This window comes from Hyla sarda, chromosome 4 (genome assembly GCF_029499605.1).
Source record: "Hyla sarda isolate aHylSar1 chromosome 4, aHylSar1.hap1, whole genome shotgun sequence".
In the NCBI taxonomy this organism is placed as follows: Eukaryota; Metazoa; Chordata; class Amphibia; order Anura; family Hylidae; genus Hyla; species Hyla sarda.
This window is the reverse complement of record NC_079192.1, coordinates 130,953,538-130,968,962: the sequence shown is the minus strand read 5'-3', so window position 1 is coordinate 130,968,962 and position 15,425 is coordinate 130,953,538. Positions and strand designations below refer to the sequence as shown.

The window sequence follows — 15,425 nt, the reverse complement described above, 5'->3', positions numbered from 1 at the left end:
TGTCTGGTGGGTTTTCTAAGAGATACTATTTTGGAGTATCTTGATAAAAATAAATGTATGACTCCATATCAGCATGGCTTTATGAGGGATCGGTCCTGTCAAACTAACCTGATCAGCTTTTATGAGGAGGTGAGCTCCAGACTGGACCAGGGGGAATCACTGGATGTCGTATGTCTGGATTTTTCCAAAGCATTTCATATGGTGCCACATAAAAGGTTGGTGCATAAAATGAGAAGGATTGGACTGGGGAAAATGTGTGCAAGTGGGTTAGTAACTGGCTCAGTGATAGGAAACAGGGTGGTTATTAATGGCTCAGTGATAGGAAACAGAGGGTGGTTATTAATTCTGATTGGGTGACTGTTACTAGTGGGGTACCACAGGGGTTAATCTTGGGTCCTGTTCTATTTAATATATTTTTTAATGACCTTGTAGAAGGGTTGAATAGTAAAGTAGCAATCTTTGCAGATGATACTAAACTCTGTAAAGTGGTAAACACTATAGAGGACAGTGCACTGTTACAAATGGATCTGGATAGGTTGGAGGTTTGGGCTGGGAAGTGGTAGATGAGGTTCAACACTGATAAATGTAAGGTAAGGCACATGGGGAAGAAAAATCCGGGCTGGGATTATGTATTAAATGGGAGAACACTTGGGACGACTGATGTGGAAAAGGACTTGGGAGTCTTAGATAACAGTAAATTTAGCTGTAGTGACCAGTGTCGGGCAGCTGCGGCCAAGGCAAATAAAATCATGGGGTGCATCAATAGGGGCATAGATGCCCACGACAAGGAAATAATTCTACCGCTGTACAAATCACTCGTCAGACCACATATAGAATACTGTGTACAGTACTGGGCAACAGTGTACAAGAAAGATACAGTGGAGCTGGAGAAGGTTTAAAGACGGGCAACCATGGTAATACAGGGAATAGGAGGACTACAGTACCCAGAAAGATTATCAGAATTAGGGTTATTTAGTTTAGAAAAAAGAAGGCTTAGGGGAGACCTAATAACTATGTATAAATATATCGGGGGCAGTACAGAGATCTCTCCCATGAGCTATTCATACCCAGGACTATATCTATAACAAGGGGGCATCCTCTTCGTTTAGAGGAAAGAAGGTTTCTACACAAGCACAGACATTTTTATTTATTTTTTTACTGTAAGAGCAGGGAGACTGTGGAATTCTCTGCCAGAGGAGGTGGTCATGGTGAACTCAGTAAAAGAGTTCAAAATGGGTCTGGATGCATTTTTGGAGAATAATAACATTACAGGTTATGGATTCTAGATCTATAGGGACAGAACGTTGATCCAGGGATTTATTCTGACTGCCATATTTGGAGTCAGGAAGGAATTTTTACCTCGAGTATGAGCGTTTTTTGCCTTCCTCTGTATTAACTAAGTAGGGACTCATTAGGGTTATAGGTTGAACTTGATGGACTCTGGTCTTTTTTCAACCTTATGAACTATGTTACTATGATACTTAAAGGGGGAGATTTATCAAAACATGCTGAGGAAAAATTGAGTAGTTGCCCATAGCAACCAATCAGGTACTTTTAATCAGGTGTGTTCCCCTATAGTGTGTCCTGGAGTCAATGTATGGTGAATGACAGTGCTGTGGTGCCAAGCCTGGCCAGTACCTTCAATAGCCAATGCGGGGCATTTGTTCCAGAGTACCCTTCTAGTACATCAGTAACTAAAAAAATTCTAATAATACAATTTACAAAAACAATATTGAAAAAAAGTGGGTGGGGCAATGCTTTTTTTGGTTTCGGTTTTCGGCCAAGCATAGCATAAATTTTCGGTTTTGGCCCAAAATTTCCCTTTCGGTGCATCCCTACTTTTTTCTTAATGTGTCCTCAACCCACAATAAGCGTATCTTAAAGGGATACAAGTTGAAGTTGTAGCAGTTACACTAGCCAGCATAACAAAAAATAAAATGCCCTGTGCTAGCTTCCAGCAGTGTTTTGTTGCTAGGTGTTAGGGCACCGACCTGCACACGGACACCAGCATGCTTTCCTCTGGCCAGGTTCCCCGGATGAACCTACTTTTTACTTTTCACACACAAACAATAAGGGTGGGGTTACATTGCTTCTATTTCTATTACAGTACAGTTAGTTTTCTGTATATAAAAACTACTATTTTTTCAACCATACCAGCTATGTAACTATTTTGTGTAGCCCCCACACACAAAAATAAATAAATGTATTGAAGACCGTTTATTTATTTTTTTAGATAGTGTGTGTCCACAGGAAAATGGTTCTGCTTGATGGCATACAACAGCATCTGTTTCTAGCATCCGATAACGTAAACCCACAATGCTCCCTGATATGACTTGAAACTAAGTAAAAAACACAATTCACTGAAAATTAACTGATCAAAATTAGAGGATAGGGGATAAAATGTCTGATCATGGGGGGCCCGCCCCTGGAACCATACGCGATGTCCCTGCAGCACCCGGCTTTGTATGCGGGGTTTCGTCTCCAGTGTCGGAAAACCTCCGAGACTGGAGATGTGACGTAACGTCACCCCACCACCGTGACATCATGGCACACGCTCCAATCATTTGTATGGGAGCTCCAAAGAGACCAGTACAGCACTGTGGAAAGGGGATAAGTTAGTTATCTTTTTCTGGACAACCCCTTTAATATTTTGTTGCACATCCTTTTGAGGCAGACTACAATTGATGAGACTTCTGCACTTGTCTATGGGTATTTTGGCCTATTTCTCATAAGCAAACTGGGCCGGCTGTCTCAGGGTTGAGTAGTCCAATGTTGTGCTCAAGTTTTGCCTCATCTGTAAGCTTCTGAATAGGGCCCATAGACTCGCTTATACTGTTGGTTAATACAAAGTTTAAAAGTAGTGCCTAGTTTAAGCAAGTTATAATATATATATATATATATATATATATGTATATATATATATATATATATATGTGTGCATGTAAGATTACTGGTATAGCTGACTGCCATCTCCTCTGATTTTTTGCATACTTAGGTTTGCTTAGCTTGCATGATTATTTCAACAGAAAGAGCGTACGGTGGACTTTAACTTGACCTTGGCTGACATTGAAGTCCTGTGTAATAAGCTGGTTTCCAGTCTTTAATATGTATGGCTAGGTTACTTGTGCAACTGTCCCATACTCTAGTTATGGGAGAGAGGTTTTTTAGTCGGTAACCGAGAATGTATCCAATAGAGCCTCAGTAGAGATGATTTCCAAAGAAATTCTGGTAATAAAAGTAAACATATTTTTTGCTTACAGGTGATACACAAACTGTGTTAAATGAAAGGGAGAGCGTGCTACAAAAGTCAGACAAACAAGAAGCAGAGAACAAAAGTTATTTTATTGCCTTTGCTCGAGTGTTTAGTGGAGTGGTGCGCAGAGGGCAAAGGATATTTGTTTTGGGACCTAAATATGATCCTGCAGAAGCACTGCCTAAGGTAACATTTTCTTTTGATTTCAGATACTTTACAAGTTTGGGCTCATTACACCAAAACCTTTCTTGTTAAGTAAAATGCATTCTTAGTCTTCATGTTTTCTCTTATTACATTTCAACAATAACGCCAGTAGAAATAAAGGAACCTTTAATGGTGAGGCGCTCCTCTTCCTGCCTACTCATTTCCCTGGAGCACCACCGTCCTGAATGATCTCTGACATCTGGTCATCCAGTGTTTGTTTCTTTTATTAATATACATCGGGCCATTTCCAATATACTTTACCAAATGTTTGTGTGTCTTGATTTTCTTATTAGACAGTCCTGACCTTGTCTTCAAGGAGCTCTATGCTAATGTTAAAAGGCCCTGTCTCTTGATCAAATAAGCAGGACAGCAGACTATAACAAACAAAGAGAGCAGGTATAATAGAATAAAAGGCAAGAGCGATCATGACAGAGCAGAGAGATAAATGGGCACGTACGTCATGTCAGTAGAAGAGCAGAGGTGAAAGAGTACTCAGGTCACAGAGCCCTTTTCAGTGACGTGTACAGAGCCAACAATAGTTATACCTGTACCCGCAAGACTTTCACAGAGGTTCAAGAGTTCTGCTCTCATTCATGTAGACAAAAGTCCATAGTCCTTATAATATTTTCCTCAATGGTGGTTAAAGCAACCCTGTAGTTCCCGGTAACAAATTTTACTATTTGTGCAGAATGCATTGTTAACCTACTTGGTGGCCTCCTTTTTGATCTTTTTACATTTCGTCATATTCCCTGCTCCCTCTTCGTGTGTGTAAACAGCTATTGGTTCATCCAAAAGCTGGGAGGATGTCTTTAACTACCAAATCACAGTGTGTTTAGAGTGGTCTGAGAATCCGGTGGCCTTTCACATACATGTAGAAAAAGGATATGCAAAGCAGCACAATCACACCAACTTTTAAGGTCAACAGGCCTATCTCCAGCCAAGCAAGCACACACTGATGTACTGAAGAGGGGCAGCCACCCTGAAACAGCTGACTTAAGTTGGATACTCTGGACAGATGTTTGGCTTGACATAAATTTCAAGTCCATTTCTAAACGCCGGAGTAAGTGTGAGATAGTGCCAATAAATCTCCAAACACCATATGGTATGGCTCTACTAAACGAGAAATCTTAACCATGCAAAGAAATAACTTCAACACTAATAGAAATGATGGATTTCTGACAACCACACACTACCTGTAGGCTCTCTAACTCTTATAGTTCCTGCTGCTTGAGATATATATATATGTGTGTGTGTGTGTGTGTATTTTACATATATATATATGTATATATATATATATATATATATATGTGTATATATATATATATATATATATATAACGTTCAGAAAAATAACATCACATACATTAAACATGCATGCTAGCAGAGCTTAAAGCTGACCTGTCAGCAGCCTATTTCTTTATATGTAAATGAGGCTCAAGTGCCTGGAAGGCATTCACCACCACAAGTGCCATGGGATAGCCTGCCCATCTCCTTTTATCCAACAGGAAGGGTAGGCATAGGCCTGGGCTCTTGCCATGCAAGGGAATGCTCCCCTTGGTACTTAAGCCTCATGTATATATTAACAAAGAGGCTGCTGACTGTCCACTTGAATTTTAAGTTTATGTACCCTCAAATTGCCTGGCATTTGATTTTTATAGGCGGTGTGGCCACAGACATGACTTGTTTGTCCGGCATCCGCTACCACTCATTTACTATATCGCAATTACAATATGTACTTCCGTATTGGCAACTTATCTGTTACAATCCATTGAAGAGGCCCGGAAATAGTTCATACATCCCATAATATACCTTTGCCCTCCAGCCACATTATAAAACCATAACATTTTGCTCTAAACATGTTTTCCTGACAGACATTGCTTTTAGCAGAACTACTTCAATTAAAATATTGTTTGTTCTTATTGTCATCTGTGCTGTTTATAAGAGGGGGCGATGCCAGTCCAAGCTCTCTCCAAACAAGCATATGTTCAGCACAGAGATCTGATCTATTTACTTGACTACGTACAGATGAATGTACGATTGGGCAGGCTTTCATCGTCTTGATAAAACTGTCATACAAAGCTGAAGTTCTTCCTGATCTCACATGTAAAGAGAGGGCCCTAGGAAATGGACAGCTCTCTGGAACTCGACTCATTTTGTGGTATAATTAATGCCGACTTGTAGCTGCTGATTCGCCATATGGTTAACAGAAGAAGACTGAACGCTTGCAGTATGCTTGCTACAAAATTCAGTTTCATGCAAATGTTACTGCTAATTTAATATAATAGAACCTAGAGGAGAAGCCTTTTGTATACCATTTCTGATACTCTAAGGCAAAGCTTTCCAAACTTTTAATTTTGTTGACACCCTTTTTAGACATATAGGGGGAGATTTATCATTGCTTTTAGAGCATTTTTTTGGGCTATGTTTTGGCACAGTTCAGACGCAAGCAGCATATTTTGAGACTTTTATGCGTCTTTTGATATAGACAGTTTCACTCTTTTGGCCTACCCGTATACATTTTTCTTTATCACCATGTAGTGGTCGCGTATTTATCATTCGTGACTTTTGTCAAAAGTCGCCATTTTGTGCGCAAAGGTAATTTTTTACGCGCAAAGCTACACCACCTACCAGTAGGCGTGATAACAATTTCTACCTTCCACAATTCAACTTTTAACCCCCAAGTGTCTAGAAAAAGTGTATGTGGTAGAACTTTTCCCACCCACAGCAGAGCTGTGCAAAATTCATCATCCTGCTGCACCTTCTTGATGAATAAGATGTACGCTAGTCAAACCCACCACTCAAATAAACGTGGGAAAATAGCTCCTCCATAGACATTCTTGTTTTTGTGACAAACCCCTTGCCCAACTGCCACTTACACCTATCATGTTGTGCATCCTACAATGCATAGCGTGATACCAGTGTTAGCAAATGTGGATGCTACCCTCCTCTCCCATTTTATGACCCCCCCCCCCCCTTCTTCAGTCCCTGTACCATTTCACCCCCTTCATCACCCTTTTTGATCCCTCCCAAGGTTAGGTGCAGGCTCAGTGTCTTGGCGGGTCTAATGAGCGACATCCTCTGTGTCGCAATGACAAGTGACTTCTTCCTGCTCCACTTCTCAGCCCAACGTCGGGGGCATCACTTGTCGGTCCCCACAGCCACTGCTGCTCACTGGCCACTAGCCATGGCTAGTGTTCCTGATCTTGTACAGGTAGCTAGCACCGTGGCCACATTAAATCAGTTAGCAGCGGTAGCTGCTGGGACTGAGGAGTGATGCCCCTGACGTCAGGCTGAGAAGTGGGGGAGCAGGAGGACGTCACTCTTCAGTGCTCTAAGCAATTTACATAAAATAAAGGTTTTTACTGTCCAAGATATGATATACTCGCATCTTTTACACTTTATTTGTTTTAAATGGGAGTTCCATATTTTAGGTATTGGATGCCAGAATACTGTTGTGCCCATCTGTAAAGTGCTTTTGTTTATAACAAATTGTTATATCTATTTGTACTGTATGTATAGTGTATTTCTCACAAGTATTTCTCACCATCAATTTACCATTATAATGTTTATTGAACTCTTTTGCCGTGTTCTAGTCTGTCTTGAGATTCCTCTATTCGCTGTCTGACTTTGACATAACGTTTCTTTTTCTGCATCTGTGAAAACCTTTTTAATAAAAATGACAGGTAAAAAGGTGAAATGGCTCCTTAAAAAAAAACAGAAATTGTCCTAACAGTGAGTTCCGTAGGGCCTTCTTTTTAGGACCTTATTGTTCATATTCTTATATCCTGAATAAAACACATAGGCATAATGGGGAAAAAATGGATGTATCAAACCAATATATGCAAAGAGAAACTCCACTCCAGCTCACCGTGTAATCCTGTCTGCTGCACGGACTGTGTTATGGCAAACACATTAATACTTCAAGTAAAACGAACAAGATTGTCCAAGGCAGATGTGCAAAAAATCTCCTTCTTTATTGATTAAAAGGCCAGCATATCACAGGAAACAGCAACACGTTTCAAGTGCTAGTATGCGCTCTTAGTCATACATGAATGAATGGTTATATCAAGCCAATATGTTATGCACTGTTCACATTTAGTGTTTTCTTTCCTCTTTGGGTGCCTATTGATTTTAAATGTGTTAGTGCAAGCTATTTTCCATCTGGAGGAGAGCTACGTTGCACATTTATTTCCCATGGAGCATTGCATGGTTTGTAATGCTACATACCTCAGTTTGACTGTCTCCTTAAGGAGACACTACCCCCTAAGTGGTATTTATTAAGTATTATATAAAGATACAATTTTTCAGTAATTTTCCAGTGACTTTTCCATTTGCTTCTTTTTGTAATTTTTCTCTGTCATGCTATATTGTCTTTTACAGCATGCTTTCTATGTACCTCTATTAATATATAGCACCTCTGCTTATGAAGGTGACTGACTACCCCAACTAAAATTTAAAAGGTCTGTCCCCTCTGAAACCCGCAATGTACACAATGACATTGAAAGTTCAAAAGGCGCTGTAATTTTTTTTCTCTCTACTTACTATTATTCCTCCCAATTCTATCGCTGGGCTTACAAGTCCTCTCTGTTCATTATACTGCCCTGTTTCCATGCTCATGGAGAGATAAAAATTACAGATTCAGAATCAATGTCATTTGAACTATTTTACTCATTACTGTAGTTTGGGGGGGGGGGGGCGTTGTAGGTGACAAAGTCCAGACTAGTAATGTGGGAAAATGCTGGAAAGTAGGAAGATCCTACACAAATAAGGGGGAGATTCATCAAAACCAGTGCAGAGGGAAAGTTGACCAGATTAATCCAAAAAATTAAAAGCTAAATTTCACTTGTTGCTATTGGTACGGTGTCCATTTTAGGACATCATCAGTCATCAGCCGTACCTCCGTCAGGCAAAACAGCGTCCCACCTCCTCCCTCGGACCAATCTCCGTCAGGCGTCAGCCGCAACTCCCTCCTTTGTCATCTCATCCAAAGTCTCTCATCCAAAACTCTGTCATCCTAAAGTCTCTCATCCAAAATTACGACATCATAAAGTCTCTCATCCAAAACTCCCTCAGACGAAAAACCTTCCTGCCGTGTAGCAGAGCCGAGTCAGTGTTGGCTCTCTACTTTATGGGTTGTGTTGTACATGCTATTCAATGACGGCTTTGATCTACAGTGCTGTGCAGCATTAGCTCTGCTATGCGGCAGCAATTGCGTCTGAGGGAGAATTGTCTGAGGCATGATGGCGTTTTGGATGAGGGACTTTAGGATGAGGGAGTTGTGGCTAAAGGATGACAGCGATTGGTGTGAGGGAGGAGGCAGGACACCGTTTCGCCTGACCAAGGACGGAGATGTGGCTAACGACTGACGGCAATTGGTCCGAGGGAGGAGGTGGGACGCTGTTTTGCCTGACTGAGGACGGAGTTGCGGCTGACGACTGACTGTGATTGGTCCTAGAAAGGAGGCGGGATGCTGTTTTGCCTGACGGAGGCAAGACTGACTATGGCAACTGGTCAAATTTTCCTTTGTGCAGGCTTTGATAAATCGCCCCCTAAAACCTTATCTGCAGCATCTCCCCCTACCAATTCTAAACTTCAAGCTGGAGCGCCACTTCCTTCAGTTTTTAAAGAGGACCTGACTGCAACTATAGAGTTGAAAAAATAAGCCCATGGCAAAATAAAGCTTAGCCTCAGGATCAGTGGCCTACCTTTTTTCCATAAGTTGGTTCTGTGAAAAAATAATGTGTGTGTTATTTATTTTAATATAGTTTTCACTGGGGCATTCCTCATTATTCCAAGTGACCAGATATCACAATCCATGTCCTCTTCTGCAACACAGACGAGAGAGGGTGTATGTGAGCGGCCCATGGTTCATAGCAGAGGAGGAGATGGGATCTAATATCTGGGCACTTTGCATAATTACAAGAACTTCTTTTTTACTACACAGCAGCAACCTATTGGGAAAAAATATATTTATGGGCTTTATTTAACAATATGAATGGGTCCTGACAGAAGCTTTACTTATGAGATGTGGGAATCGCGGTGAACCTAACCTTTTTTTATATGCTATCCAATCCTTCCTAATCAGGTATGCAGGAAATAATACAAGGGCTACAATTAGCGATTATTTGTAAAATAGATCAGTTGGATGGTTATTGGTTCGATTAATTGATTAATCAGGTTAATAGGAGGAAGTAAGGGCCGCATTGTCAAGATTTAACAGGGGGAAAACAGATAGTACCTGAAGGATTAACAGAGGGTAAGAGCGAAGGGTCAGCAACTGAAGGGTTAAGAGGGGAAAGAAGAGAGGGGACAGCACCAGAAGGGTTAACCTATAAGCCTCACAGCAGGGGAGAAGGAGCAGTTCACAGACCTTGGCCATCCTCCCTGCATCAGGAAGATCTGTTACTGCGCTGAGGATGGAAAACTGAACTTTTGGCCAGAGGCACCAAGGACAAGGATCCGGCACTAGCTTCTGGACTGCATTCCGGGCCAAGGTCTTAAAGCTGGAGGTAGGCCTCAGATGTTGCAGGCTGGCAGCATCTTCAAAAAAGGCACCCAGAGGCAACAGAGGGTAAGATAAGATGCAGGGGGACATTTAGGGGGGCTAAAAGGCAGTAGTAAACATACCCTGGAGATCAAAATTAGAGAGCAACACACAATTTCCTAAATGTCAAGGTCATAGTGTAGTCATATGTGATTATATCCTAACATGAGTAAAATAGCAGTATTTTAAGCTTATTTTGTAAATTGTACTGTATTTATTCTAAATCTCAAAATAAAAATGTAAATGAGATAATTGAAAAGAACTCTGATGAAAATTAGAGAACACTTTCAGATATTGGTGTTAATCTGGCAACTGGTGCTAATTTCCTTAATGATCTGACAAACCCTATTTAACTTGCAGCCTAACTTTCCAATTTTCACTGACTTTGCAAAAATGGTGTGCCGTTCCAAAGTGACTGAAACCCTCTGGCAGCAGGTTGTCCACATGAAAGCAAAAGGGGTGACCCCATCAGCTATAGCAAGAGAAGTTGGTTGTTCCAAGTCTGTGATTTCTAGAATATTGCATCTTTACAACATCACAAATTAAAATTCCCCAAGAATGCTGGTCGCCCTTGAAAGACAAATGAGAGAGAGGACAGGATAATGCAGAGAATCTCTATGGGTAATCGTTTCAACACTGCAGCTGGAATTGCTCGCCAGCTCAGCACTGAACAGTGCAAGGATCTGTCTCGTCATACAGTGTCTCAATGTTTAAGAGCATTTGGCCTGAAAGCCCACTCTGCAGTCACCAAAACCTCATTAGCAGAAAGAATCAAAAGGCTAGACCTCTGCTGAGGAGCATGTTGTGTGGAGAGAGGTGAAGTGGTCCAGAGTTCATTTTAGTGATAAAAGCAAGTTTAACCCATTAAGGACCGGGGTTTTTTCCATTTTTGCATTTTTGTTTTTTGCTCCTTGCCTTTAAAAAATCATAACTCTTTCAATTTTGCACCTAAAAATCCATATGATGGCTTATTTTTTGCGCCACCAATTCTACTTTGTAGTGACGTCAGTCATTTTGCCCAAAAATCTACAGTGAAACGGAAAAAAAAATCATTGTGCGACAAAATTTAAAAAAACGCCGTTTTGTAAATTTTGGGGGCTTCCGTTTCTACGTAGTACATTTTTTGGTAAAAATGACACCTTATATTTATTCTGTAGGTCCATACGATTAAAATGATACCCTACTTATATAGGTTTGATTTTGTCGTACTTCTGGAAAAAATCATAACTACATGCAGGAAAATTAATACGTTTAAAATTGTCATCTTCTGACCCCTATAACTTTTTTATTTTTCCGTGTATGGGGCGGTATGAGGGCTCATTTTTTGCGCCGTGATCTGAAGTTTTTAACGGTACCATCTTTGCATTGATAGGACTTATTGATAGGACTTAAATGATATAAAAAGCGACCAAAAATGCACTATTTTGGACTTTGGAATTTTTTTGCGCGCACGCCATTGACCGAGCGGTTTAATTAATGATATATTTTTATAATTCGGACATTTCCGCACGCGGTGATACCATATATGTTTATTTTTATTTTTATTTACACAGTTTTTTTTTTTATTGGAAAAGGGGGGTGATTCAAACTTTTAATAGGGGAGGAGTTAAATGATCTTTATTCACTTTTTTTCACTTTTTTTTTTGCAGTGTTATAGGTCCCATAGGGACCTATAACACTGCACACACTGATCTTCATCATTGATCACTGGTTTCTCATAGGAAACCAGTGATCGACGATTCTGCCGCATGACTGCTCATGCCTGGATCTCAGGCACTGAGCAGTCATTCGGCGATCGGACAGCGAGGAGGCAGGTAGGGGCCCTCCCGCTGTCCTGTAAGCTGTTCAGGATGCCGCGATTTCGCCGCGGCTATCCCGAACAGCCCACTGAGCTAGCCGGCAACTTTAGCTTTCGCTTTTAGCCGCGGCTAAAGGGTTAATAGCGTGCGGCACCGCGATCGGCGCTGCACGCTATTAGAGGCGGGTCCCGGCTTCACTATGACGCCGGGCCCGCCGTGATATGATGCGGGGTTACTGTGTAACCCCGCGTTATATCAGGAGAGCAGGACCAAGGACGTACCGGTATGTCCTTGGTCCTTAAGGGGTTAATTTCTTTGGGTCTGATGGGAAACAGTCAGTGAAAGGTGGAGGAGGAAATGTCATGGTTTGGGGAATGTTTTCTGCAGCAGGAGTTGGACCTTTCATACAGCTACATAGCAGAGTGAATGCAAGTGTGTACCAGAACGTTCTTCAACAACACGTGGTTCCCTCCTTACATTCATCAATCTATCAGCAGCAATTTCCATGCAGGATAATGCCCCCGTCACACAGCAAAACGGGTAAAGCAGTTCCTTGAAACTGAAAACATTGAAACAATGAAAAGACAGCCCAGAGTCCGGATCTAAACCCAATAGAAAACCTCTGGAAAATCCTTGGTGACAACGTTATGGCCAAGAAACCCACAACAGTCACAGAACTGTGGAAGAGACTGGAAGAAGAGTGGAGCAAACTCCCACCAGAGCAGTGTGAGAGACTAGTGATGTCCTGTGGGGGGCGCAGATGTGCTGAAGTCATTCAAAGTAAAGGCCTGTACACTTCCTACTGATTGGTGACTGTTGTAACCTTCAGAACGTTTACTTACAATCTTTCTCTGTGCTACAGTCATTGTTGCTCTCTAATTATGAATAAAGGTGTTATGTTGATATACTTTGGTTATTTTGTAAAACACTGTTCTAATGGTATGGTGTACCCCTTACAAAAAAAAAACTTCAAATGATGATCAATGTAGATTACATTATTCATGAAAAAATCAAGTGTTCATAAATTGTTCTCTAATTTTGATCTCCAGTGTAGTAGGAATACGAAGTTACTAGGCCATGCCCCCTAACAGTCAAGACCACGCCCCCTAACAACCAATAAATTGATAATGGAAATCGTTGGCAACGATTTTTATAAATTTTTATCGATTGGAGTTAGCCAATCCTATACTGTGCGGAAGGTTTATATAATAAAGCTAGGGGATAACACAGGGCAGTCTCAGAGCTAGGCCAGACCGCTTGTCATGGAAACCTGAAGAAAAGACTACCTGCAAATGTGAACAGAGCCAATGTGAAACTTTCCTTATAATTGTATATTTACTTAGACAGGGTCTAAAGTAGTGAAGAAATAAGTGCGCGAAATAATGTTTTTATGAAGTTTACTTTATTTTATTTAGCTGCATATCTGTTTTTATAACTACATTGGCAAATGCATATCCATGGAGCCCATACACTTTATTTATTTTTGGCCAGTAAATATACTTATAAGTATGGCTAGGCATTATGGCATTCATGTCTGCTTGGCATTCTTTGAGAAGGAGGAAAAATAATTTGATCCACTGTGTAATGGACACAATCTGTCGTGAGATTGCTGTGCATGTTTTAACAGAAGGTTATCCGCTAGAGTTGACTAAATCCATTACCTGCGATTATTTCGGCAGCGGCAAGATTTTCACATTACCAGGTCTGCTGACTGCTCTGTGCTCAGTAGATAAGTTCAGAGGGTTAGCTATGGGACCGGCCTTAGTCAAAGATTCTCTTGTTATAGTAATTGTGTCTATTAGTGGAAGTCGGCATGAGGCTGATTGAATGTATAATTGACTTGCAACTGCATTTTACATATTTCAATGAAGCATTATGCTAGGAAGGCTGTTATTTCAATCACTTTCACGTGGGCATATTTTATACCATAGGTGCCTGCAGCTTAATCTCTGGTCAGACATTTCCATCAATTTCTTTTAAATTTTTAAGGGGTATTTCTGGGTTTTTGTAATATTGCTTTCCATGCTGCCCTTTGTTTATATTGGATGAAAGAACAATGTTTCCCAATGAGGATGCCCAGGACTGAGGCAAAACTACAACTCCCAGCATGCCCGGATATATATACATATATACACTGCTCCAAAAAAATAAAGGGAACACTTAAACAACACAATGTAACTCCAAGTCAATCACATGTCTGTGAAATCACACTGTCCACTCAGGAAGCAACACTGATTGACAATCAATTTCACATGTTGTTGTGCAAATGGAACAGACAACAAGTGGAAATTATAGGCAATTAGCAAGACACCCCACTAAAGGAGTGGTTCTGCAGGTGGTGACCACAGACCACTTCTCAGTTCCTATGCTTCCTGGCTGATATTTTGGTCACTTTTGAATGCTGGCGGTGCTTTTACTCTAGTGGTAGCATGAAACTGAGTCTACAACCCACACAAGTGGCTCAGGTAGTGCAGCTCATCCAGGATGGCACATCAATGCGAGCTGTGGCAAGAAGGTTTACTGTTTCTGTCAGTGTCCAGAGCATGGAGGCACTACCAGGAGAAAGGTCAGTACATCAGGAGACGTGGAGGAGGGCAACAACCCAGCAGCAGGACTGCTACCTTTGCCTTTGTACAAGGAGGAGCACTGCCAGAGCCCTGCATAATGACCTCCAGCAGGCCACACATGTGCATATGTCCACTCAAACAGTCAGAAACAGACTCCATGAGGGTGGTATGAGGGCCCGACGTCCACAGGTGGGGGTTGAGCTTACAGCCCAACACCGTGCAGAATGTTTGGCATTTGCCAGAGAACACCAAGATTGGCAAATTCACCACTGGCGCCCTGTGCTCTTCACAGATGAAAGCAGGTTTACACTGAGCACGTGCGACAGAGTCTGGAGACACCCTGGAGAATGTTCTGATTCCTGCAACATCCTCTAGCATGACCGGTTTGGCGGTGGGTCAGTAATGGTGTGGGGTGGCATTTCTTTTGGGGGGGGGGGCGCACAGCCCTCAATGTGCTTGCCAGAGGTAGCCTGACTGCCATTAGGTACAGAGATTAGATCCTCAGACCCCTTGTGAGACCGTATACTGGTGCGGTTGGCCCTGGGTTCCTCCTAATGCACAATGCTAGACCTCATGTGGCTGGAGTGTGTCAGCAGTTCCTGGAAGAGGAAGGCATTGATGCTATGGACTGGCCCGCCCGTTCCCCAGACCTGAATCCGATTGACCACATCTGGGACATCATGTCTCGCTCCATCCACCAACAGACTGTTCAGGAGTTGGCGGATGCTTTAGTCCAGGTCTGGTAGGACATCCGTCAGGAGACCGTCCGCCACCTCATCAGGAGAATGCCCAGGCGTTGTAGGGAGATCATACGGGCACATGGATGCCACACACGCTACTGAGCCTCGTTTTGACTTGTTTTAAGGACATTACATCCAAGTTGGATCAGCCTATAATGTGGTTTTCCACTTTGATTTTGAGTGTGACTCCATAGACCTCCATAGGTTGATAAATTTGATTTCCATTGATAATTTTTTGTATGATTTTGGTGTCAGCACATTAAACTATGTAGAGACTTAAGTATTTCATACAATTAGTTCATTTATTCAGATCTAGGAT

At 41.7% G+C, this 15,425-nt stretch overlaps 1 protein-coding gene across 4 annotated transcripts in view; it reads left to right on the top strand.

The window, feature by feature from the left end:
• EFL1 (elongation factor like GTPase 1) overlaps positions 1-15,425 on the top strand; it is a 342,928-nt gene that overhangs the window by 131,678 nt on the left and 195,825 nt on the right. For all 4 annotated transcript variants that reach the window (XM_056572137.1, XM_056572135.1, XM_056572138.1 and 1 more), the window contains one exon: positions 3,261-3,439. In XM_056572137.1, coding sequence (XP_056428112.1) covers positions 3,261-3,439 — 179 coding nt within the window. The remainder of the gene's footprint in view (positions 1-3,260; positions 3,440-15,425) is intronic.